Source organism: Gobio gobio, assembly GCF_949357685.1.
Source record: "Gobio gobio genome assembly, chromosome: 21".
NCBI classification, from domain to species: Eukaryota; Metazoa; Chordata; class Actinopteri; order Cypriniformes; family Gobionidae; genus Gobio; species Gobio gobio.
The window spans coordinates 8,626,458-8,651,453 of record NC_137117.1 but is presented as its reverse complement, the minus strand read 5'-3'; the positions used below and the strand labels follow the sequence as shown (position 1 = coordinate 8,651,453).

General features: G+C 40.3%; 1 protein-coding gene across 1 annotated transcript in view; it reads right to left on the bottom strand.

Moving 5' to 3' along the window:
• Window positions 1–24,996, bottom strand: part of prdm5 (PR domain containing 5) — a 132,260-nt gene that overhangs the window by 80,889 nt on the left and 26,375 nt on the right. The window contains exons 4-12 of the mRNA XM_079802787.1: window positions 24,582–24,756; window positions 23,717–23,894; window positions 23,534–23,629; window positions 21,949–22,070; window positions 16,670–16,749; window positions 5,209–5,293; window positions 4,945–5,102; window positions 3,373–3,466; window positions 23–183 (exon numbers count right to left, since the gene is read on the bottom strand). Coding sequence (XP_079658913.1) covers window positions 23–183; window positions 3,373–3,466; window positions 4,945–5,102; window positions 5,209–5,293; window positions 16,670–16,749; window positions 21,949–22,070; window positions 23,534–23,629; window positions 23,717–23,894; window positions 24,582–24,756 — 1,149 coding nt within the window. The remainder of the gene's footprint in view (window positions 1–22; window positions 184–3,372; window positions 3,467–4,944; window positions 5,103–5,208; window positions 5,294–16,669; window positions 16,750–21,948; window positions 22,071–23,533; window positions 23,630–23,716; window positions 23,895–24,581; window positions 24,757–24,996) is intronic.

The following is a 24,996-nucleotide window of genomic DNA, read 5'->3' as shown; positions in this document are numbered from 1 at the left end:
ATGTGTGCGGTTATGAAATCACCTTCTTGTGGCTCTTGAGCACAGATGGCGTGACGAAGGCCTTCTCACACAGGTCGCACTTGTACTTCTTGTGGCCATCATGTACGACCTGAATGTGCACGTTGAGCGTGTCCTTGCGCTTGAAGGTGGCGTCACACTGGTCGCACTTAAACGTTCTTTCACCTGGACAGAAAAGAGCAGAAAATTGCAGTCAGTGGCACAGCGATTCAAGCATCCCATTCTAACATCACACCCAGACTCCCAGTGAGACACTAAACTTCAGAAAAATGTAGACAGCCATTGTCCCACATTTAAAAGCGTGCCACTCAATCGCAGCTTTACGGGAACTCGCTTTGTATCCGAATCCACTTTGCTGCCCTCCGAGTCAAAATTGTCCCATTATGCTTTTATGAGCCACTTTTTCCTTTAGAAAAACAGAACGTCAGCCCCCTATATTCAGTTGTTTTGGAAGATGGAAGGGTATAAAGAGGAACGATAAAAGATCAGGTAGAAAAAGCGAGGAACTGTTCACCTCTCAGAGGAGGTCACAATTCTTTTCAGAAGATGGCACTCTGTTCGTCTTCCCTAGCTTTCTTCAAATCCCACAAAATCGTACACGATGCCAAGAAACGTAAATATGTGCAGTGAAAACCTCTACAGAGGCTCTTCTGCTCAAACAATGCCTTCTGTAACAAACACGTAGCGTCTGTGCCAAAACTCTAGTTCTGGTCTTTAAATGGTTGAATAGAGTCCAACACGTCACCGCATCTAATCACCAGCAGAACAGACTGAATGCTGGGTTATAAAAACCTGGACTATGAACAACGTCTTTAAATTAATGGGCACGAATGGGCGGCTGTCACCACATAAGATGCTAATCTTCCTGCGTTTCCATACCAGTGAATCTCTTTATTCATAAGGTGGTTTTGTTGGCATTTGGACGCATGTCAGAGCTCATAAACGTATGAGCTGCGTTCTTGAATGAAACTGGGTATGACGTACTGTAACTCCATCTTTGATCACACATGATCCGAATTACATGTAAGCAGGTCTTGTCGGGTCAGCGACTGGTTGAAGTCGCAATCCACAGTCGCCGTAATGTAAGCGATTGCTGGTGTGGTTATAATTTCAGTCAGTATCATTTCTTTGATGACATGGGGAATTATGGGAAGGTGATGGAGGTATTTGCCCTCCTGGTACTGAAAGACTCTGTCCTTTGCTCAAAACAGCAAAAAAAAATGTTGTTCCGACTTAAAAAAGTAAGTGTTCGTGTTGCCTTCACATTTGAAGTTGACTAAACTTAAAATTTTAAGTTGAACTAAGTGACAACTTGGATATTTGTTGACTAAACTTAATATTTTAAGGCAGCACGAACACATTTTTACAGTATACGACCATCAACAGCATTCTGCATCAAAACATTTTGGGTAGTTGGTCCAAAATCACTTTGTAATTTATGTTTTGCAACTTTGTGCAGCATTTTGCTTCTGTGAAAAATAGTTTAGGAGTTTGAGTCAGCATGAAATGCCATACATTTTACTTCTGTAATATGAAACAATATTCAAAAATGTTAGACTAGACTTTTACCATCCATTGCTTGGACTGTGAAGAACAGGCAGAATGGAGTCAGATCTAAGAAAGAGTTTTTCAGTGAATTGTGTGTTTGTGTTTACACTGAAATTACTTTTCCCCACTGATGGTCATTAATATGACAGGTGGGCAGAAAAGTCATGTGACTGAAACAGATGAATATAATGTTGATCAATATTACCGTTCAAAAGTTCTGGAAGGGTTCTGGAAGATGATTTAATGTTCTTGAAAGAAGACTCTTATGCTATATATCAAATATATAGAATATCAGATTTAATCTATATATCAAAGCTGCGTTTATTTGATCAAACATATAGCAAAAACCGTAATATTGTGAAATATTATTAAAATATATAAAAATATATTTTATTCTGGTGATCAAAGATGAATTTTCAGCATCATTACTCCAGTCTTCGGTGTCACATGATCCTTCAGAAATCATTCTAATATGATGATTTATGATTATTATCAATGTTGACATTTTTGTGGAAACCGTGATTTTTTGTTTTTTTTTCAAAATACTTAGAAAGTTAAGAAAAAACAGCACTTACTTGAAATAGAAATATTTTGTTTTCCCTGTCGATTTCAATCAATTTAATGTATTTTTGCTAAATAAACATATTAATTTTGTTGAATAAAAAAATCTTACGAACCCCAAAACTTTGAACAGTAGTGTATGTGATATAAGCTAAAAAAATTATAGCAATTGCAATGTACACATTGACGAAAAAAACATATTTGGAAACAAAAATTGTGTATTATTATATTTTAGAAGTGGGAGAGCTAACACTTCTGTTAATCGCTCAGGTCGTCAATGCCAATAATAGCAAAATATTGGTTGATTTGTCCATAGCTTCTGCAATGTAAATATTAAACTTTGAAAAAGTGTAAAAGACACTACGATAAATATTTATAAAAACACACACACACACACACACACACACACACACACACACACACACACACACACACACACACACACACACACACACACACACACACACACACACACACACACACACACACACACACACACACACACAGGGGGTGTTTGTGAAATTTTTGTGGAGGACCCCACTGAGCCTTTTAAAACGATAATGTGTGTTTAATAGATGGGCACAAAAACAGCTTTATTTCCTAACAAAATATTGACACAGATGGATCAGATTATATCACAGTGGGCCACGAGTGATCACACACACACACACACACACACTGTAAATACAGCAAACATCAGAGTAACCACACACAAATCCAATCCCGGACAACACTTTGTTTCTCTCTATGCAAGTCCTCTCCACCAGATACATAAAAGAGTGCTAGCCCAGTAGTTCTCAGTGTGTGTGTGTGTGTGTGTGTGTGTGTGTGTGTGTGTGTGTGTGTGTGTGTGTGCGTGTGTGTGCGTGTGTGTGCGTGTGTGTGTGTGTGTGTGTGTGTGTGTGTGTGTGTGTGTGTGTGTGTGTGTGTGTGTGTGTGTGTGTGTGTGTGTGTGCGTCTCTGGGGAGGACAGCAGGAAATTCCTCTAGCTCAATAATCTCAGTGTGATCAGTCTAGACTGGGCAGAGCAGCGCTGAGATCCATCCTGCCCGGACCAGTCGGCTCCACGCGCCCCTGCACCCGCAGACACAGAGCCCCAGGTTTAGGGGGGCGCTGGGGGCTGATGGACAGGCTCGGGTCAGTGGACGGGGTCTGATTTGAGTGTCAGGATTCTTTGAGCTGAAGCTCACGGGTAAATACACAAATACAGAGCACTCGTGCTGCATGCGTGTTACACAAACTTACTGTTATGAATGAGGAGGTGGCGCTGTAAAGAGAACGGGGTGCGGAACAGGGCCTTACACTCCTCACACTGGAAAGGCCTCTCCTCCGAATGAGTCTTCAGACAGAAAAGCAGATCAGAGAACGGATTTAAGAGGCAGAAGCTTTTCATTAACGGTTCAAAAACAACATAAAACACAATTCATAATACATTCAACTTACATAATGTGAAGTGTCGGGACATAGTGGACGATTAAGCAAACAATCCTAAAATATCCCATAGATTTGAAAGTGGAACCTGATTAATTTCTAAAGGACTTGAGAGTGGACTGACTGACTAGGGCTTGAGCCACCCAGAACATCCTGGGAAAGATTAGTGTGTCCGTGAACCAAAAAAAAAAAAACTATTTATTTACAAAAATAGATTTTTAGGGCTGTCAAAGTAAATTTGTTGAACATAATGATTTTTTTTTAAAACACATTGTTTTTACCAAATTTGATGATATTACAATTTCCTCCCGCTGGCCAATAGAAATCATGAGATGAATTGTGATTATTTTATTCTATTAACAGCACTAGTTAATAAACAAAAAGTTCCCTAAAAAGAAATAATAACAACAAAAATTATAATAATAAAGATTTGTCCAAATTCTAGACACATTTTTTTACACCAAGGCTGCATTTATTTGATCAAAAATACAATAAAATGTACAACTTAAAATAATGTTTTTTGTAATATAATGTTGTAAAATATAATTTATTCCTGTGATCAAAGCTGAATTTTCAGCATCATTACTCCAGTCTTCAGCGTCACATGATCCTTCAGAAATCATGAGGATATGAGGATTTGATGATCAAAAAACATTTATGATTATTCTCAGTGTTGAAAACATTTTTTTTATTTATTTATTTGTTCATTTATTTTTATGTGGAAACTGTGATCCTTTTTTTCTTCTCAGGATTTTTTGATGAATAGAAAGTTAATGGAAATAGAAAGCATCAATTTAATGCATTCTTCCTTAATAAAATAATGTATTTCTTTAATAGAAAAAATACTGTTTAACCTTAAACTTTTTAAACAGTATTGTAGCTGTATTTATATTTTATATAGGGGTCCCATGCATTTAGTTCAAAAGTGTAAAAATTAAATAAATGTTAGACGTCAAATCAGCAGAAAAGTCTCTGGCATTGCAAAGTTATTACATTTTATGTACGTTTTCATTTATTACTGATTAGAGTCATTTATTAAGAAAGTAAATTATGCCTTATTATCAGAAATATTATATATTCTCTATTTCACACATTCTCTGTTCGGAGCTGTGTGGGGTTTTGGGCTTAATGTTATCTGCGGGGTGTAAAGGTCAGGGGTCGTGTGGGGTCTTTACAGGTCAGGGCTGAAGGTTTTGATTAGGCTCCACAGTGGCTGATTGGGCTCCAGATCGCCATCAAGATAAGATGCCAGGAGTTTATTTGGCAAAAAAACTGTCAGATCAATCTATCCGTCCGAACCATCTGTCTTTCCTGTTTAATTCTGCCTCCCTGCCTGACTTTAAACGGGAACATCAGGCCTCTCAAGACATCGAGACTGATCAGTACCTTTTTATGGTTTTTGTAGACGTTGCGGTGAGCGAACTCCTTCCAGCACACCTTACACTTGTACGGTTTATCTTCACTGTGGATGATCTTATGAGCAGTGGCCTGATCCAGACGCTTAAAACTTCGGCTGCAGATGTCACAGGTGTACGGGCGCTTTTCTACACACACAAAGACAATGCAACACCAACACCATCTTCGTAAACAATGTTTTGCTCATGTGTTGCTTGTGTATTATCTGTATGTATGCGAGTGCACGTTCTTCACCTGAGTGTGAGATCATGTGTCGCTTCAGCTGATTCACGGAGATGAACTTTTTATCACAGGCAGTACAGTCAAAGACCTCATGAACCTGAAAACACACCAAAATGATCAGATGTAAATGCTGTGATCATACAAAACAATACTTGTAGGTCTAACGGATATTTCATGCAAAATTCTGTCATCGATTTCTCCCAATGTGCTCATCAATGTGGCTTCAAACATGTTATATTTAGAAGAACGTTGGTAGACAATTTTGGTTCCACTGTACGGACAAAAAAATCTCAACATATCTTCTGTTTCTCAGAAGAAAGAAAGTCATGCAGGTTTGAAATCTCATGAGGGCTCAAAACAGTAACTTTCAATCACTGAACTTTCAGTGTCACGAATTGCGTTTAGTAACCACAAAATAAAACACACTGACAGACCAGACCAGAATCGAACACTCAGTGCACGAACGTAATGGCCAGAAAACATCTGAGGTCTTTTAACGGACCGTTGAGGGTGATTGCTGAACTCTTGGGTGGGATTTAGTTGCCTGTTCTTGGTGTGTGACCTTGAAAATATCCCTAAACCAACTCACAGACAACACACACACACACACAGATGGAAATGTAATTAAACTTCTGAGCGGTTTTGAATAGTTCCTCTGCTAAACACAATTCTGCTCAATGGGAAGAGTTTTCAGCTGAAAAATGTTCACATTTCAGTCGGTCTGAACATTTCAGTCAGATTTCTAACAGGGAATCAGGAGGTACAAATTACTTTGAACTCTAGCCAGTCAGTTTCATTTGAAAATTACAAACGGTCAATAATAAAACTGTCAAATTTTCTCTGCTACTTCATCCAATATGATGAAAACAAGGCGCCACATGTGTCACAGTACTTGATGTAAAACCAAGTTGAGGTACTTTGAAACACTATCTTTGCGAGCTACAAGTTACAAATAATTTAAAGTACTTAAACTACAGTCAAGGTACTCTTTTGAAAAAGTGGTTTGCTACACAGCAAGCTACTAACATAAAGTAACCAGTAACCACCCATACTGAAGCTACTTAAAGAGGCAATGTCTTTTTAATTGCAAAACTTACACTGATCAGGAATAACATTATGATATTATGAACTTTCTAATATTGTGTTGGTCCCCCTTTTGCTTCCAAAACAGCCCTGACCCGCCAAGGCATGGACTCCATTAGACCCCTGAAGGTGTGCTGTGGTATCTGGCACCAAGATGTTAGCGGTAGATCCTTTAAGTCCTGTAAGTTGCGAGGTGGGGCCTCCATGGATCGGACTGTTTCAATGAATGGTAGGGATGTGGGATGTGTCAAAGTAACATCCACATGGATGGGAGGACCCAAGGTTTCCCAGACGAACATTGCCCAAAGCATCACTGCCTCCGCCGGCTTGCCTTCTTCCCATAGTTGTTGGTGCTTTGGGTGGTGGACAGGGGTCAGCATGGGCACCCTGACTGGTCTGCGGCTATGCCGCCCCATACACAACAAACTGAGACGATCTGTGTATTCTGACACCTTTTTATCAGAACCAGCATTAACTTCTTGAGCAATTTGAGCTCCAGTAGCTCGTCTGTTTGATCGGACCACACGGGCCAGCCTTCACTCCCCACGTGCATCAATGAGCTTTAGCCGCCCATGACCCTGACGCCGGTTCTCCACTGTTCCTTCCTTGGAGCACTTTTGACAGACACAGACCACTTCAGACCAGGAACAGCCCACAAGAGCTGCAGTTTTGGAGATGCTCTGACCCAGTCGTCCAGCCATCACATTTTGGCCCTTGTCAAACTCGCTCAAATCCTTACGCTTGCCCATTTTTCCTGCTTCTAACACATCAACTTTGTGGACAAAATGTTCACTTGCTGCCTAATATATCCCACCCACTAACAGCTGCTGTGATGAAAACACTTCATAATCACTCGTTATGAGTTATGAAGTGTTATTCACTTCACACTGTCATAATGTTATGCCTGATCGGTGTATGTCGTAAAGGTGCAGGTGAACGAACAGGTAAACGAACAGCGATCTTTTGTGGCATTTGAATTTTCCGCTGCAGTGCAATCTCATGCATAATATAGTGCAGTGATTGGATATAAAGAGTTAATTCTCATGGATAATGCGGAGAAAAGCTCAGAAACGTACTTTTCAGCCACAGCAGCCAATCACTACTCTGAATTAACGCAATATACCTCACTTTTCATGACGTTGGCTAAACTTTGCTTTTTAAACCGGAAGAATGAAATGACTACAAAATAAATGAAGAAATAAAACACCTTTCCCTTAATAATGAACATACTGAGTGCTATTTTTGTTTTCATTGATATGCAACCTGTACATATCTCCAAAAAATATATTTCTGTCCTTCCATTGATGCTTTAAAAAGTTTACTAATTAGTTAATTGTTTTTAATCGATTGACAACACTACTTGATAAATAAAATATGATCAATGCACATACATAGAGCACTTCAGCTATGGTCAACGGCAGCTCAACCGTACTTGCTTCCTCTTTATAGAGTATTTCAAGTGTCAAATTTTTTGGTTTAATGGACTTCAATGGAGGGACAGAAATCTCTCAGGTATTATTACAAATATTTGCATTGGTTCTTTGAAGATGAATGAAAGTCTAATGGATTTAGAATGATATAAGGGTGAGTAAAATGGCAAATTAACCCATTTTGGCTCAAATTGTCTCTTCTCTCCTCTGTGAATATATCTGCTTTTGTATGGACATTTCACTCTATTACAGCACTGAAACTCTCGAAACATTCTACTCTTGGTGTATTTAAATACTGAGAGCAGAGCTACACGCTCTACAGCTCAATTTATAGCTCTAACGGCTTAGTTTTCTGTGAAATGCTTGGCACTTGTAATCTTCTCATGCCAGTTTATGAACATATAGAGAAATTGTCTGCATGTGGAAGAGACTCTAAAGAAAGCTGTCGAGCTTCCACCCTCGCAGAGCAAATCATATTTGCAGAGTTTCCAAACGACATTGTTGGTACGAATGAACTGCAGTCAGATGGACATGGTCTGGTGCAAAAAGGAAGGTTGGACATCTATTACTCAGACAAAGATGGAGAGGGATGGAAAGCCAGGAAAAGGTCTGTGACCAAACTGTGTATTTGTATAACGGGCAGCCCAGGAAATCAAGTAAGGCCACAGAGATTTAAACTTCATTCTGCTGAAATTAAACTTAAATTCATCATGCAGTGGGGGAGTTTCATTTCTTCTTAGACCTACATAATGCCAACATTTCTCCATCAATGAGTTGAGAAAGGTACATGCATTAGTTGTGCATAAATTAACTAAAGTTTAAAAGATTAGTTTTTTAAGCTAGACAGACTTTTCAAACATTATAAACAGCAAACAACATCCGCAGTCTTTTCGCTTCTGTAGAGAGACTAGCAAACCCTACACGTCACATTCCCAGTGATCTGCTCGCCAAAAGCAAATGCAATGAATTACTTTCCATTAGTCACCATGTCTGCTTTTGAGGCAATTGATGGTAAAATCTTGGAAGAAACTGTACAGCATCTTAAAACATCCGCCAGCTCCCTTGACACACTTCCCACATCTTTTTTTCAAAAGTGTGTTTAAGAAGCAGATCTCCTAGAAGTGGTAAATGCCTCACTTCTTTCTGGGACTTTTCCACAGTCCCTGAAAACCGCAAATTTGAAACTCCACCTGAAATAGAGCAATCTGGATAACACCATATTGAGCGACTTTAGACCAATCTCAAATCTTCCTTTCATAAGCTAGATGGTCAAAAATGTTCTTTTCAATCAGCGGAAAAAATTCTTGAAGGTTTAGTTCACCCAAAAATGAAAATTCTGTCATTAATTACTCACCCTCATGTCGTTCGACACCCGTAAGACCTCTGTTCATCTTCAGAACACAAATGAAGATATTTTAGTTGAAAGCTGATGCTGAGAAAGGCTTCAGATAGGCCTCCATTGGCATTCAGTACATTTACACTCACAAGACCCATAAAAGGCACATAAAACGTTGTTACAAAGTCCATCTCACCACAGTGACTCTACAATAATTTTACGATGCGACGACAATAGTTTTTGGGCGCCAAAAAAAATCAAAATAACACCTTTATCCAACTTGTTCTTGTCTTCCGTGTGTGCCTCCACGACGCATGCGCGAGAATATGACGCAGATTCGGCGTTCGGACACATGACCCAGAAGCGATTTATTTACAAGCAGAGGAAGACGCGCGTGTCTAAGCTGTTGAATTCTACATTGATCGTGCTTTAGGTCTCGGCGTAGTTCTCAAAATGGGGCTTAAGTGTGCATTTCATGGATTCCTGAACGCTGGCGCTACGTCATATTCTCGCACATGCGTCGTGGAGGCACACACGGAAGACAAGAACAAGTTGAATAAAGTTGTTATTTTGATTTTTTTTGGTCCACAAAAACTATTGTCGTCGCTTCGTAAAATTATTGTAGAGCCACTGTGGTGAGATGGACTTTGTAACGACGTTTTAAGTGCCTTTTATGGGTCTTGGGAGTGTAAATGTACTGAATGCCAATGGAGGCCTATCTGAAGCCTTTCTCAGCCATCAGCTTTCAACAAAAGTATCTTCATTTGTGTTCCGAAGATGAACGGAGGTCTTACGGGTGTCGAATGACATGAGGGTGAGTAATTAATGACAGAATTTTCATTTTTGGGTGAACTAACCCTTTAAGCCAAGCCAATGATCGGCATTTGGGCAACGTCGGGCTGTTTTTTAGTGTTTTCCGATGTGTTCCACACCGTTGGCGCTAGTTGGATGCCGTCTGGGTTTTTTGGGCCGATTCAGCATGTAGAATCAGCATCGGGCCATTGGTAAAAGAGAGAACTCTGAACTCTTCAGCTAAGTGAATGAGTCAGTGCACGAGAATAATAGCAAAACAGCGAGCAAAGAAGTCAAAACGGCACAGATAGAAGGCTTTTCTAATTTTACGTCATCTTACCTGAGTGTTCTTGGGCGAATATTTTAATATTAACATGAGCAGAATGGAATGAAGAACATGATCAGCAGGATTGATATTCAAAACGGTAAGCACGCTCTGCTTTGTTAACGGTTCATGTATCTACAGGTTGGACCGCCTCATAGGCCCTGTTTACGCAGTAGACAAGGGAGACACATTCCCGTTCACACCTGGTCTCTTTTGTCCACTTTCAACCACTTCTGTCCTGATTTCTTCAAGGGGAGGGTCTATGGGTTGGTAAATGTATGGGCTTTTTCAGAACTTTCGATCTAATGGATGAAATAAGCTTGTGCAAACATATGAACACGAAAAGGAGATGATGTAAAAAACATACTTTCGTTTCTGCCCTAAAAGCCACAAGACCAACAGAACACTATGAGTGCTTTAGAAATCAGGAATGGTGAGAGAACCAAAATTCTTGTCTTCAAACCAAACTTGGGTTAAAACCAAACTTGGGTCTTAATCCAGTCTGGCTAGCGCACTTCCCAAGTTTATATATTAGGACAGTAGGCGGAGAGCAGGGTGAATTTTGAGGCTACTTTGAAAGCAATCCGGTCAAATGTGTTTTCGACTACCTCTGGAAGTGGTCAGAAGTGGACAAGCTCAAAACGTTTTACACCCCATTTACATATGTATATAGCATCGTCCACTTGTGATCCAATCAACCAAAACGCATCTTAATACCAGGTTTAAACAGGGCCATAGTACAGAAACATGCAAATGATCAGTACAGGTATGATCAGTGATCTCAGTGCTGCATTTGACACTGCCGATCTTGACAGGCTGGGAAACTGGGTAGAGCTTTCTGGGATGGTCCTCAAATGGTTCAGGTCATACTTAGAAGGGAGGGGTTACTATGTGAACACAGGTGACCATAAGTCATCCATGACATCTGGAGTCCCACAAGGCTCAATTCTTGCACCACACCTATTCAACTTGTATAAGGTCTCACTGACCCAAATAATGACAAAGAACCAAATTGCTTACCAAAGCTATGCAGACGACACCCATATCTACCAAGCCCTGTCACCTAATGTTGCTCCATTGACTCCCTTTGTAAATGCAATGATGAAATTAACAGTTGGATGTGCCAAAACCTTCTTCAGTTAAACAAAGACAAAACTGAAATTCATTGCATTTGGAAACAGATATGATATTCTCGAGGTAAACACATACCTTGACTCTTGAAAAACAAAAACAATCGCTTGTTGTGATTTTGGAGTAAGACCTTAGTTTCCGCATTCATGTCAAAGCTATAACTAGCATATTATCATCTCAAAAAATTGTAAGAATGAGATATTTTGTTTCTAGTCAAGACAGAGAAACTTGTTGATGCTTTTATCACTAGCAGGGTGGACTATAGTAATGAACTCCTTACCGGACATCCCAAAAAGACCATAAGACAGCTGCAGCTCATACCGAACGCTACTGCCAGGATTTTGAGCAGAACCAGAAAATATGAACATATCACACCAGTCCTCGGGTCTTTACACTGGCTTCCAGTTACAGTACTATTACTTGTTCATAAATCCCTCAATGGCCTAGGACCTCAATGCATTACAGATATGCTTACTGAATATTAACAGATCACTGATATCATCAGGATCAAGCCAGTTAGAAATACCAAGGGTTAACTCAAAACAAGGTGAGTCTGCTTTTAGCTATTATGCCAGCAGTAGCTGCAACCAGCTTCAAGAATGTGCTCCAACAGTAGCCCCATTCATATAGAGACTATATCTATCTTATATGTGTCCTTCTCTTTTTACAACTGTTTAATTACATTTTTAATCTTTTTTTTTATTCTTTGCTTTTATTGTTATTTTTTAACTCGCCTAGCCTTGCCGTTTGATATAGAATAAATGTATACATTTTAGATGTAATGGATAGATGTAAATCTCAATTCAACATACTGCAACTGTAGTATGCCACTAGTATTCAAAATAGTATAACATAACATGAATTCATTTGAATGCATTTCTGTTTAAGAGCAAGAAAGTGTCCAATAAAACAAAAGCGCCAAACAGGTTTGGATTTAACACTACCTGTGGGACGAATTTTACAGAAACATTAGCATTTCCTCTCTAGAGAGACTGACCGCTGCCGTACAATCAGAAACACGCACCAGAGCAGCAAACATAGATGATGCTCTTGCAGGTTGAAGCCAAATCCGGACAGCTGTGACTGGAAAGGCTCGCTCTCAGAATGGCTGCACTGATAACTGCTGATGAGTGAACACTGACAGGAGGAAGTGCCTGTTTTACGTCAAGTTTAGGCAAAGAGAGTGACGATAGCATTCTCCAGGCCAGAACAGAAAGGGATGTTGGTTTGGTGGAGCAGTGGAAGCTTGGGAGGCATTCCAATCATAAGAACATTAAACCAGCATTGTGGTCCTTCACCTACCTCCTTCAGTCAGAAAATCAAATTACCTTCATTGGTCCCTCTCAGCTCACTCTGCCAAGGTTTAGTGTTGCGGTTTCATTGAAAAGTATCTAAAAAGTGGTATATATTTTGAAAAGGACACCCACACACTCAAACCATGAATATTCCCAAGAGAAAATGGACAAGGAACAGCTAAGAGAAGCTCAGAATTCTGACTTTTGTGGTGATTTTGGAGATGCTGATGATGATGAAGGCAGCGAAGCTGTTTGTTTGATATTAATCAGGTCTTTTTGCAGAAGGAACCCTGACGCCAGCAGGAAGGCCGGGCAGTCTGGTCTCCCAGCTCTTAAATTTCACGAGGGCCACAGGGATGAGCTTGTGAAACAAAAGACGACCTTTCTATACACACTCACACCAGTGGAAAACCTTACAACATCAACATGAAGCCCACCTCCTACTGAGAGACAGAAAAATGGACGGCATACAAGAGCGAACCAGAGTCCAAGACAGCCACATTTCTGGGGGGGGGGGGGGGGGGGGGGGGGGGGGGGGGGGCTTTTCAAAAACAATGACACAGATGATTGATGAAACAGATGAAAAAGAGGAAGTCAAGAACACAAGCAAGACATGAGAGATGGACAGATAGATAGCCTTGTCCTAAATGGCGCACTTGACGTGGATTTATCTAGTGACCTTCATGTGTGACCGTAAGATGCCCCATTTGTCCTTTTAATGTGATGCTTTAGTCATATTTAAGTGTGCATTTATTTTTGATTATAATAATTGTATTTTTGTGATTTTGTAGTTGCAGTGATAGATATTATGTTTGTGTCTATGTATAGTAACATTTGGTGTTCACAAGTCACTAAAGGCCAGGTCCAAGTCCAAGTCTCAAGTCTCAAGTCTTCGGGGTCCAAGTCAAGTCTCAAGTCTTTGGGGTCCAAGTCAAGTCTCAAGTCTTTGGGGTCCAAGTCAAGTCTCAAGTTTTTGGGGTTCGAGTCAAGTCTCAAGTCTTTGGGGTCCGAGTCAAGTCTCAAGTTTTTGGGGTTCGAGTCAAGTCTCAAGTCTTTGGGGTCCGAGTCAAATCTCAAGTTTTTGGGGTCCGAGTCAAGTTCCAGGTCTTTGGGGTCCGAGTCAAGTCTCAGGTCTTTGGGGTCCGAGTCAAGTCTCAAGTCTTTGGAGTCCGAGTCAAGTCTCAAGTCTTTGGGGTCCAAAGTCAAGTCTCAAGTCTTAAGGGTCCAAGTCAGATGTTTGTGTGTATGTATAGTAACATTTGGTGTCACATTTATATTTGGCAGACATGTTCACAAGTCACTAAAGGCCGGGTCCAAGTCTCAAGTCTTCGGGGTCCATGTCCAAGTCAAGTCTCAAGTCTTTGGGTCCAAGTCAAGTCTCAAGTCTTTGGGGTCCAAGTCAAGTCTTAACTCTTTGGAGTCCAAGTCAAGTCTCAAGTCTTTGGGGTCCAAGTCAAGTCTCAAGTCTTTGGGGTCCAAGTCAAGTTTCAAGTCTTTGGGGTCCGAGTCAAGTCTCAAGTCTTTGGGGTCCGAGTCAAGTCTCAAGTCTTTGGGGTCCGAGTCAAGTATCAGGTCTTTGGGGTCAGAGTCAAGTCTCAAGGCTTTGGGGTCCGAGTCAAGTCTCATGTCTTTGGGGTCCAAAGTCAAGTCTCAAGTCTTAAGGGTCCAAGTCACATGTTTGTGTATATGTATAGTAACATTTGGGGCCCTATTTTAACGATCTGAAACGCAAGTGTCAAAGCGCGAAGCGCAAGTAACTTTGTGGGCGGGTCTCGGCGCTGTTGCTATTTTCCCGGCGGGATAAATGGCTCTTGCGCCCGGCGCAAATCTAAAATGGGTTGGTCTGAAGTAGCTTCATTATTCATAGGTGTGGTTTGGGCGTAACGTGAATAAACCAATCAGAGCGTCATCCAACATTCCCTGTAAAAGCAGGTGCGCAAGTTCCATTATGGATTGCTATTATTATGGCGTATTTACCAGGCGCACGCCAGGAGCGGTTCACAGCCGAGGAGACTGATGTTCTTGTAAGAGCAGTGAAAGACAGAGAAGTTGTGTTGTATGGGGATGGGAGAAACCCACCCAAAATAGCGTCGGTTAAACAGGCGTGGGAGGAAATAGCCACAATTGTTTCATCAGCTGGCATCCCCAGGACGTCGCACCAGTGCCGCAAGCGCTACAATGACATCAGAAGACGGGGAAAGTCCAAGCTTGCCAGCATCAATCGGGCACGCCGTGTAACGGGAGGTGGATCTGCCTCTACTCAGGACCTGACGCCAGCAGAGGACATCGCTGCGTCCACCCTCACCGATTTTTTTTCCTGGTTCTTGACGGACAAACCAATTTGTTAGATGTCCTTATATACATATATGTCTTGCCAGAAGTTGCCACTATTGGGCAAACAGGTCTCCTTAATTATTAGACTACAATTAGCCTGAATAATTTGTAAGCTAGATTTATGCCTATTTTTTCACATCTTCGTGGCACACCACAATGATTTCCGTCATCTCATGTGTTAATATTTTTTAGTGTAACAATTTATGATTTGCAAAAATAACTGTTGCATCTGTGTAGATTACATGAGCAAAGTGTATGCGCGTTGTGCACGCTATACATTATGGTCAAGCATGCGCCCTTAAAATAGCATAATGAACAACGCGCAACGCGCCACTGACTTTAGACTAGGTTTTTTCTGGTCAGTGGCGCAATTGTTTAATGGAACAGCAAAATAGCACCAGGGATTGTTTGCACCGGAACACGCCTCCTTTTTTGCGCTGAACCTCCCAGGTAGCGCAAGTTCATTCACTAGTTTAGCGACGTGCTTCTGTGGAGGGAAAAGCGCGCTTTGCGCGGGTGCAAAATAGGAATGACACATGCGTCGGTGTACAAAGTCAATTGCGCTGGGTGCAAGATAGGGCCCTTGGTGTCACATGTATATTTGGCAGACATGTTCAAAAGTCACTAAAGGCCAGGTCCAAGTCCAAGTCTCAAATCTTTGGGGTCCAAGTCAAGTCTCAAGTCTTTAGGGTCTAAGTCAAGTTTCAAGTCTTTAGGGTCCAAGTCAAGTCTCAAGTCTTTGGGATCCGAGTCAAGTCTCAGGTCTTTGGGGTCCAAGTCAAGTCTCAAGTCTTTGGGGTCCGGGTCAAGTCTCATATCTTTGGGGACCAAAGTCAAGTCTCAAGTCTTAAGGATCCAAGTCAGATGTTTGTGTATATGTATAGTAACATTTGGTGTCACATGTATATTTGGCAGACATGTTCACAAGTCACTAAAGGCCAGGTCCAAGTCTCAAGTCTTCGGGGGCCATGTCCAAGTCAAGTCTCAAGTCTTTGGGTCCAAGTCAGGTCTTAACTCTTTGGAGTCCAAGTCAAGTCTCAAGTCTTTGGGGTCCAAGTCCAAGTCAAGTCTCCAGTCTATAAATGTAGCATTTCAGTGAGCGGCAGTGGTTACAAAACCTGTGTATAAGCATTACAGTAGGTCAAAGAACAATATTCCACTGTGTGTTCTTTGCAATAAGGCGATCTAATAACAAACCAAAAATATGACTCTTTGTAAATACAATTTATAAAGAATTATAGATTTATAATTGTGTTTTATTCACAAAGTTCAGCAGTATTTGCGTGTCACAATTAACATTGAAGTATTACCACTGACCGTAAGCCAAATGTTTTATTTTAAAGTGCAGATTCAGAGGTCTGGATCCCAGTGGTGGACTGGTGGATGCTTTAAAGCCCCGTTAAAGTATGTCAGATTGTGGTTGTCTCATCCTTCACAACCGAGCGCTCAGATCCAGCCTGCAAGATGGAGGAATTGCCTGGTGCCAATTGTTTTCAGCACTATATTCACATGTCCCATTACCTGATTTGCATAATTCCTGTAGTGAATCAGATGCTAGAAGCATGAACTCAAAGTATGGAGAGCTGCAAGGGCTGAGGGTGCCATTTGAGACAGGGCCAGAGAAAGGACAGATGGATAGATGACAGAGGAGAAAGATTAAAGACAAAATAGATGAGCAAAAGGTAAGAAATATGAAGAGATGGACAGGATGAACGATAAGAGGAGATTTATGGAGGGGTGATCTGACCTTGCGGTGCTCCTGCAGGTTGAGTGAGGATGAGCACTTCTTACTACAGATGGTGCATACCAACTTCCTGCGAGCACTCCCTACACACACACACAGATCATACATCACATGAGTGGTAGGACACATCCTGATGCCATGGGGAGAGGCTAATGGAGACACTGCATCAGTTCAAACAGTCTTTCAAATAAACATCAGGAAGTCCTTAAATAAATCAGTTCCTGGTTCAGCATGAAATACACCACCAAGACAAAAGCAAAAACAACTACAGTATATTTAACAGGGGTGAAAGGTCAGTTAACATGTATTTCCCATAGAGTAGTAAGTGGATACAAGATCCCTCAATAACAGTTCTTAAAGCACTGGTATTTTAAAAGGCTTTGAAATGCCATATTCTCCCCTTTGTAGCACTTTATTCTGTTATAAATCCACTTTAATGTCAGTCAGGGTTTCTTGCAGTAAAAGCAGTCGTAATTTAGGGTTTGTTTACACGACAATGATTTCCTTTGTTGTGCTTTTGATGATTTTTGCATACAGATGACAACATTGTCAAAACAATCCCCATTTACATGGGGAAAGCGACTAAAAACGCTGTATTCTGCTGCCAGGCCAGTAGCTGGCGATGTCACTTTGTAGAGAAACACTATGCACCTGCGCACATATGCAATCTTTAACGTATGTTTTTTACAAATTCACATTTATTAAGTTTAAACATAGAGGATACAGGTATCGTTTTAAAAGATTTGCACTTTGAAACCCATTTTCAAAATGTAGCATTTTCAGGCAGCAAAAACGCAGTTTTCATTTAACTGAACAGCCAAAATGCATAAGACATTTTCCACTTTTAGTTGTCGTGTAAATGCCCCCTTAGTTATTAATAGCATATATTTAGTTATTTTCCACCATCTCGCCCTGTGATCCTTTTACTTTTTGGTACTGTATCTTTAAAATGTCGTTATGTAAATGACGCATTTGTGATTGGTTAATTTCAGCATACTGGCAAGCATACAAGTGTTGCTATGTAACTGTGGCCTTTCACATGTTAATGAGGTAAAAATCGTGTCGTCGTAACAAACCATGATTTCTGACGTTTCTGTTTTTGTTTACAAGTGTTAAGGCGTGATCACATTAGCGAAATTAGGTGATTTGGTGGGAAAAGAAGGTTCGTTATCAATAGTGTAGCGATACGTGAAGCACTGCTTACTCAGAGATCAATTTCAAACTAAACAATTTCAAAACTATTATATTGTTCAGCACGACGAATTTACATCTTCAAACTTGAATCTGGTGCAAAATCCACATGGGGAAGTTCCTATTGAAATAACTGCATTTTGCCCATGGAATTTCGACGTACTAAGGTAAATATGAGCACACTCTTACACCGTGTCCTAACCAGCCGCGATGACGATACATGATATTGCATTTTAGAAACAGTTTCTATTTCTGCAATGTCACGGCTGGAACAACAACATAGAAAGTATGACAATGATAATCTCAGATACTGATTATGTGCTTTATTTAACGTTAAAAGAATTTAATGTGAATTTGAACATCATTTTGCGTGACCTTTATATCCGTACTGAAAGCGACAATGATTCACCTCAGATCTTCAAAATAAATTAAAGGATTAGTTCAATTCAAAATGAAAATGTCCTGATAATTTACTAACCTCCATCTCATCCAAGATGTTAATGTCTTTCCTTCTTCAGTCAAAAAGAAATTAAGTTTTTTGAGGAAAACATTCCAGGATTTTTCTCCACATAATGGACTTCAATGGCAACCAATGGTTGAAGGTCCAAATCAATGCAGTTTCATAGGAAGGGCTTCAGAGGCTCTGCACGATCCCAGACGAGGAATAGGGTCTGATCTAGTGAAAACATCGGCCATACATTTTTTTTTTTTTTTAAATGTATATACTTTTTAACCTCAAATACGCGACTTTTGCGAGTGTTGTTCTTCCTCACTGCGTATGATGTCATCACATCGAGAAGGTCACGACCGTGATGTAGGTCGATGTTCTCCTTCCAACTTCAAAATCTACCGACATCGTTGTATTACCTTTATTTTTGTAAAAGGCATTTGATTTAGTCTTTGCACATTCGTTTTAACACCGGGTCAGTACTTCCACGTACGCCACGGGCGTGACCTTTCCGACGTGACACGCCTTGAAGAAGCACAACACCAAAGTCAAGCATTTGTGGTTAAAAAGTATATACATTAATGGCCGATGGTTTCACTAGATAAGACCCTATTCCTCGGCTGGGATCGTGCAGAGCCTCTGAAGCCCTTCCTTCCAAACTGCATTGATTTGGACCTTCAACCCGTTGGTTGCCATCGAAATCCATTATGTGGAGAAAAATCCTGGAATGTTTTCCTCAAAAATTGTATTTCAAGTAGACGAGTAATCACAAAAAGTGGATTTGGATATTACTTAGAGTAGCATAAACTAGAGTAGGGAGGGAATAGAGCAAAATATTTTTTTTTTAAGATGAGGTTAAGTGCTCACGGAAGAGATGAGATTTCGACTGAAGAAAGAAAGACATGAACATCTTGGATGAGATGGGGTGAGTAAAATATCAGGACATTTTCATTTTGAAGTGAACTAATCCTTTAAAGGAAACAAATGTTCAAACTGTTGAACTCAGTGTGAACAAACAAGTGTATTCCATGACACAGATTGTTTCACTTATTCAGTTTTTTTAATAGTGTTAAAATGGTGTAATCTTTAAGAATTTGATGTACTTATGCATTTCGTAGCGAATGCAGTGTGTTTTGCGGCGAGACTCCGCCCACACGCTCTACTGATTGGCTGTGATTTTTGATTGATTTTGTCACGTTTTGTAGTCGTGTCACATCTGGTGTGGATAGACAATTTGCTAGTCGCTGGAATCTTATCGCATCGCTTCTGGTTAGGACATGGTTACTCGTGGTTTTGAAAATATTTTAACATCCAAAGTGACTAATCATCTTCTCCCGTTGGCTTTGATGTAAACATCTGAAATGATTTAAATATATAACAAATACAATGGCAAACCATTCACACAAATAATATTCATAAATAAAAAAATGCTATCGCAAAAGAGACTGGTAAAACAAATTGTCTAGAGTAGCTGTGCAGTGCGAAAAAATATAGGACGGTGGTGTCTATCAACTAAATATGCGCTGTGAGTTGTTGGCGTGCAAAGCAAGTTTGTTAAGTTAAATTTTTTTTTTAAATTCTGATAACCTGATGTGGTGAGGGCACTATCCCATCCCTCAGTGCATTTGAGGAACCGATTCAGAGCCAAAATTTACAGCCCACGATGCACTGAACAATGGAAAAGACTAGTGAGAGAGTTTTGCATTGTCAATGTTTACATCTAAATAGTACACCAAACCTTTACTTCAAAACAGCTAAAATATCCTGCTTTCCATGTCAACTTTAAAGGTGCGGTATGTAGGATTGACAGCTAGTGGTCGAAATAGGTACTGCAGTCCATATTCAAAATATTGGAGATCGTGGTTTCCCCTCCCCCTCAGACTCGACGGGTTGCCAGCTTGAGGACACGCAACAGGAACGAGCGTTATATATCTGCGTTTTAAAGGAACACTCCACTTTTTTTGAAAATAGGCTCCTTTTACAAGTCCCCTAGAGTTAAATAGTTGAGTTTTACCGTTTTTTAATCCATTCAGCCGATCTTTGTATCTGGCGGTAGCACTTTTAGCATAGCTTAGCATACATCATTGATTCTGATCAGTCCATTAGCATCTCATTCAAAAAATGACCAAAGACACTTTCAATATTTTTCCTATTTAAAACTTGACTCTTCTACAGTTACATCGTGTGCTAAGACAAACTGAAAATGAAAAGTTGCGATTTTCTACACCTATATGGCTAGGAACTACTTTCTCATTCCTGCGTAATAGTGCCGGATCTTCGCGGCCGTACCATGGCTGCAGCGGCGCGATGATATTACAGCGCCTGAAAGTAGCCCAGCTAGGTAACTTTCAATGTGACCGGCTCTAAGTTCGTGTAGTTGCAGAGAAAGTTTCAGGCTTGCAGCCGACAAATTGTGTTGTGGATTTAGCTGTGTGATTAGCCTTGGTTCTGTGTGTTGTAAAGGGATGTGATAGTAAGTCCAAGGTGTAACTACCACCATGTTTCACAGAATACCAACGAATCATTGCGCCGCTGCAGCCATGGCACGGCCGCGAAGATCCGCCACTATTACGCAGGAATGAGAAAGTAGTTCCTAGCCATATAGGTGTAGAAAATCGCAACTTTTCATTTTCAGTTTGTCTTAGCACACGATGTAACTGTAGAAGAGTCAAGTTTTAAATAGGAAAAATATTGAAAGTGTCTTTGGTCATTTTTTGAATGAGATGCTAATGGACTGATTAGAATCAATGATGTATGCTAAGCTATGCTAAAAGTGCTACCGCCAGATACAAAGATCGGCTGAATGGATTAAAAAACGGTAAAACTCAACTATTTAACTCTAGGGGACTTGTAAAATGAGCCTATTTTCAAAAAAGTGGAGTGTTCCTTTAATATGCTCTTGTTCATAGAGATATTTAGAGTCGGGTCGGGTAGACACTTTTTAGGTCGGGTAGACACGGAACGCACATTTCAAAGTAGAATAACTGGCTGTAGCATTGGTTTTCTGAGAAACAAGTGTGTGAACATGTTTCCTAAATATCTGCAAACATATTATGGTATTTTTATGCGTTAGTAAAGAGAAAAACGTACATACAGCACCTTAAAAGACTCTTATTATAGCAAAACATGCGCAATCATTAATGTAGTTAATATAAGCACTTCCACAAGCACTCGTTAATCATTCAGCTTTATACTTTGGATTCATTTGTAAATGACTGATTGACTTGCATGTGGCCAAATTGTCCAATTATAATTACTGACAATAATATTGAAAACATTCTAATACATGCTTTCATCAGCCGATTAGGGGTCTTTGACTAATTTTCTCAGTTGTCTGCGCTTCTGGCAGAGAGACAGACGCGCTGAGAGTCTGGTGAAAAGATGAGTGCAGAGAGGGAGGGAGCGTTTAACGTTTATCTGACAGACCGAGGGGATGAAGAGCGGATCAGAAACCAAGAGATTAATGAAGATGTTAAACAGCCGCTGATTAGAGTCTCATTACAGACGGGTAATTTCACACTTGCCTCACTCTCGTTGTGTGTGTGTGTGTGTGTGTGTGTGTGTGTGTGTGTGTGTGTGTGTGTGTGTGTGTGTGTGTGTGTGTGTGTGTGTGTGTGTGTGTGTGTGTGTGTGTGTGACCAACCTGTATGTACGTTGCCTTTGTGTTTCTTCAGAGTGTCTTTACTCTTGAATCTTTTCCCACAGCTCTCCGCCTTACAGATGAACCGACCATCTCCTTTACACACCTCTTTATGCTGCTCAAAACTGTCACCCACAAACAGAATTTTAGTTAAATAAACATGAAACACTGTCTCCAACCCATACCTAATACTCCTGTAATGCAGGGCCGTAACCATGTCTACATTCAGGAAATACAGAAAAAGATATAAGAATAGTAAAAGTTCCAATTCTGTCACGACCACTATCGTCAAAGATGATTGATTGACAATAAGCATTCAGTTTGGATTGGCTGTATGTTTCTGTTCTGGGCAAGAACTCCCTGCGCATCTGTGCACAGGATAAGAGCGGGAGAGCAGCGATAACCCCCTTTATGTGGCGTTTCGGACGTGATTCGTGCGAAGGTGGACGCTTGAACATTTTGAGTTTACTCGTTTCAATCGCGCGTGAATTCACTGCACAACAGACGCGAATTTGCGTCATGGGCGGGGCTTCTTTTTACTTATACCTTTGTATTATTGATCATACATAAACTTGCATTTAACAAAAAGAGACTGTGTTGTGTTTCATGTCATTTAATGTTATCACAGTGATAATCATATTGTCTGAACCAGATATTAATATACAGATTTTCTCCTCATTGTTGTCACTACTAGAGCAAGCTCCTGATTGGTTACCGCGGCGCGAAATATCCGGCAAAGTTCAGATTTTTCAACTTGAGCGATTCGCGCGTTTCCCGCGATTTGCGCATTCAAAATGCTCAATTCGCATCCTTCGCGCCGCCTCAATCGTGTGAATCGCGCGAATCTCGCCGCCTCATTCGCGCGAATCGCGCCGCAGAATGCCATTTCGCGTCTCTGCATTGACTTAACATGTAAATCACTTGCGCGAATCCGGTGTGAACGCACCATTAGGGTAAACAGAACAGAACCAACATCATGTATTGCATATCATTAATGTCAATATTAAGCGGAATCAGAATACAAATCCTGACTGGACGAGAGGAGGAGCTGGGGATGGAGAGGGGTAAATGAGCTCTGGAGAACGCGATAAATGCTGATAGTACTGAAGGAGCTTATATATGTGCGCTGTGATAGACGTCGTATTCCTATAGGTAGACGTGATCAGCTGATGCGAGTTTGACTGACGTGACCTGCCTGAACGTTTTTATCGTAAAACAGTTGTCAAATATTAAATGTTTAGCTACTCACATCTTACAACACACTCGGTCACTGCTATAGCTAAAGTGTTCGCACTAACGGTAAACCCCGCCTTCTTTGATGTGATTGGCCATCTCACTCATTCTGACAGTGACGAGCGCCGTTTGACCGCTGAGGCTGACCAACCTAAAAATGTAACATTTAACTTTTGTCATCCTAGCAACAAACAGAGCGGCGTGTAATGGAGTACAGCAGCGCAGCATCAACAATTTAGATGAAACTGGATATTTAATGCAAAAATAGAGTGATCGTGAAAAGTGGGTATTGTGCATAAGAATGGAAGCAGGTTATTGCTACATTAGCCGGTATCGCGACTCAAGATTCATGTACCTGGACTCTGAACAGAAGGTGCTGTGACACAGGGCACACTGGTGAACTTTTGAAGGGTCTTCTGATGAAGCGGAGCTCTCTGTACAGTGAAGAACACTACCAATAAACAGGATATCAGCATTACCACACATGAGACACTGGTTAGCTGTATACTGAGAGTGTGAGTATGTGTGTGGTACTGACTGGCGCTGCAGGGCCTGTTTGACAGGAAACTCTTTTCCGCAGGAGCGACATTTAAACTCTTTGTCGTCTGTACTTCCTCTCTGATGAAAACTCTGGAGATGCTCCGCTAACATGTCTTCACTGGGGAAGTTGCTCTCACACAGCAGACATGGGTAATCTTCATTCTTAATCACCAGCTCTGCACACACACACACACACACACACACACACATATCTAGGGACTACTGCTCGACTGATATGAGTTTTCTCATAAAACATAATGAAAGCAGTGGATTCTTGGACTTAAGCACAATAATAAGCACATTTTTGTCATAATTCAAAAGCAATAAATATTTTTTCTTGCAAATAATGTTTCAATGTCTGATTTTGGAAAGTCTAGAGTAGAATAATTCAGGATGGAAAGTTAATCTTTATTATATTTGACTGATGACTGGTTATGTTTGTTTAACCCTATAACACCTACTTTATCTTTATCATAAACATGAGAATAACTGGTAACACTTTACAATAAGGTTATATTAGTTAACATTAGTTAGTGCATTAGTTAACATGAACAACACCTCTGTTCAGCATTAGTTCATCTTCGTTTTTGTTCATGTTAGTTCACAGTATATTAACTAATGTTAGCAAGATTTTAATAATGCATTAGTAAATGTTTAAATTAACATTAACAAAGATAAATAAATGCTTTATAATTGCAGTTCATTATTAGTTCATGTTAACTAAAGTAGTTAACTAATGTTAACTTATGAACCTTATTGTAAAGTGTTACTGAATAACTTATTATTATATTAAATTACCATTATACTAAATCCTATATTAAATACTATATTATATTTCAGAGACACTAAACACACACACACACCTGTTTCTGTGCTGAGGTGTTTGCTCTCTTTACTGTTCTCATCTTCGTCTTTGATGTCCTGCTCTTCCTCCAGGTCCTCTTCTTCCTCCTCCATGTCACTGTCCAGGTAACCAATCAGAAGCTCTGTATCCGTCTCAATGTCTTCAAAAGCCAGATAGAAGATATTTTCTCCATCCTGTTAAACGAAACAGTGTCAGCTACTTCATTCAGCAAAGGAATGGATCATTTAAATTGACCAAAAGCGACAGTTAAGACATTTACATTGTAACAAAGCTTTCTATGTCAGAAAATGCTGTTCTTTTGAACTAACTTTCTATTCATCAGTGAAAGCTGAAAAAAGTGTTGATGTTTCCACAACAATATGAAGGATAACTGTTCTCAACACTGATAATAATCATAAATGTTTCTTGAGCAT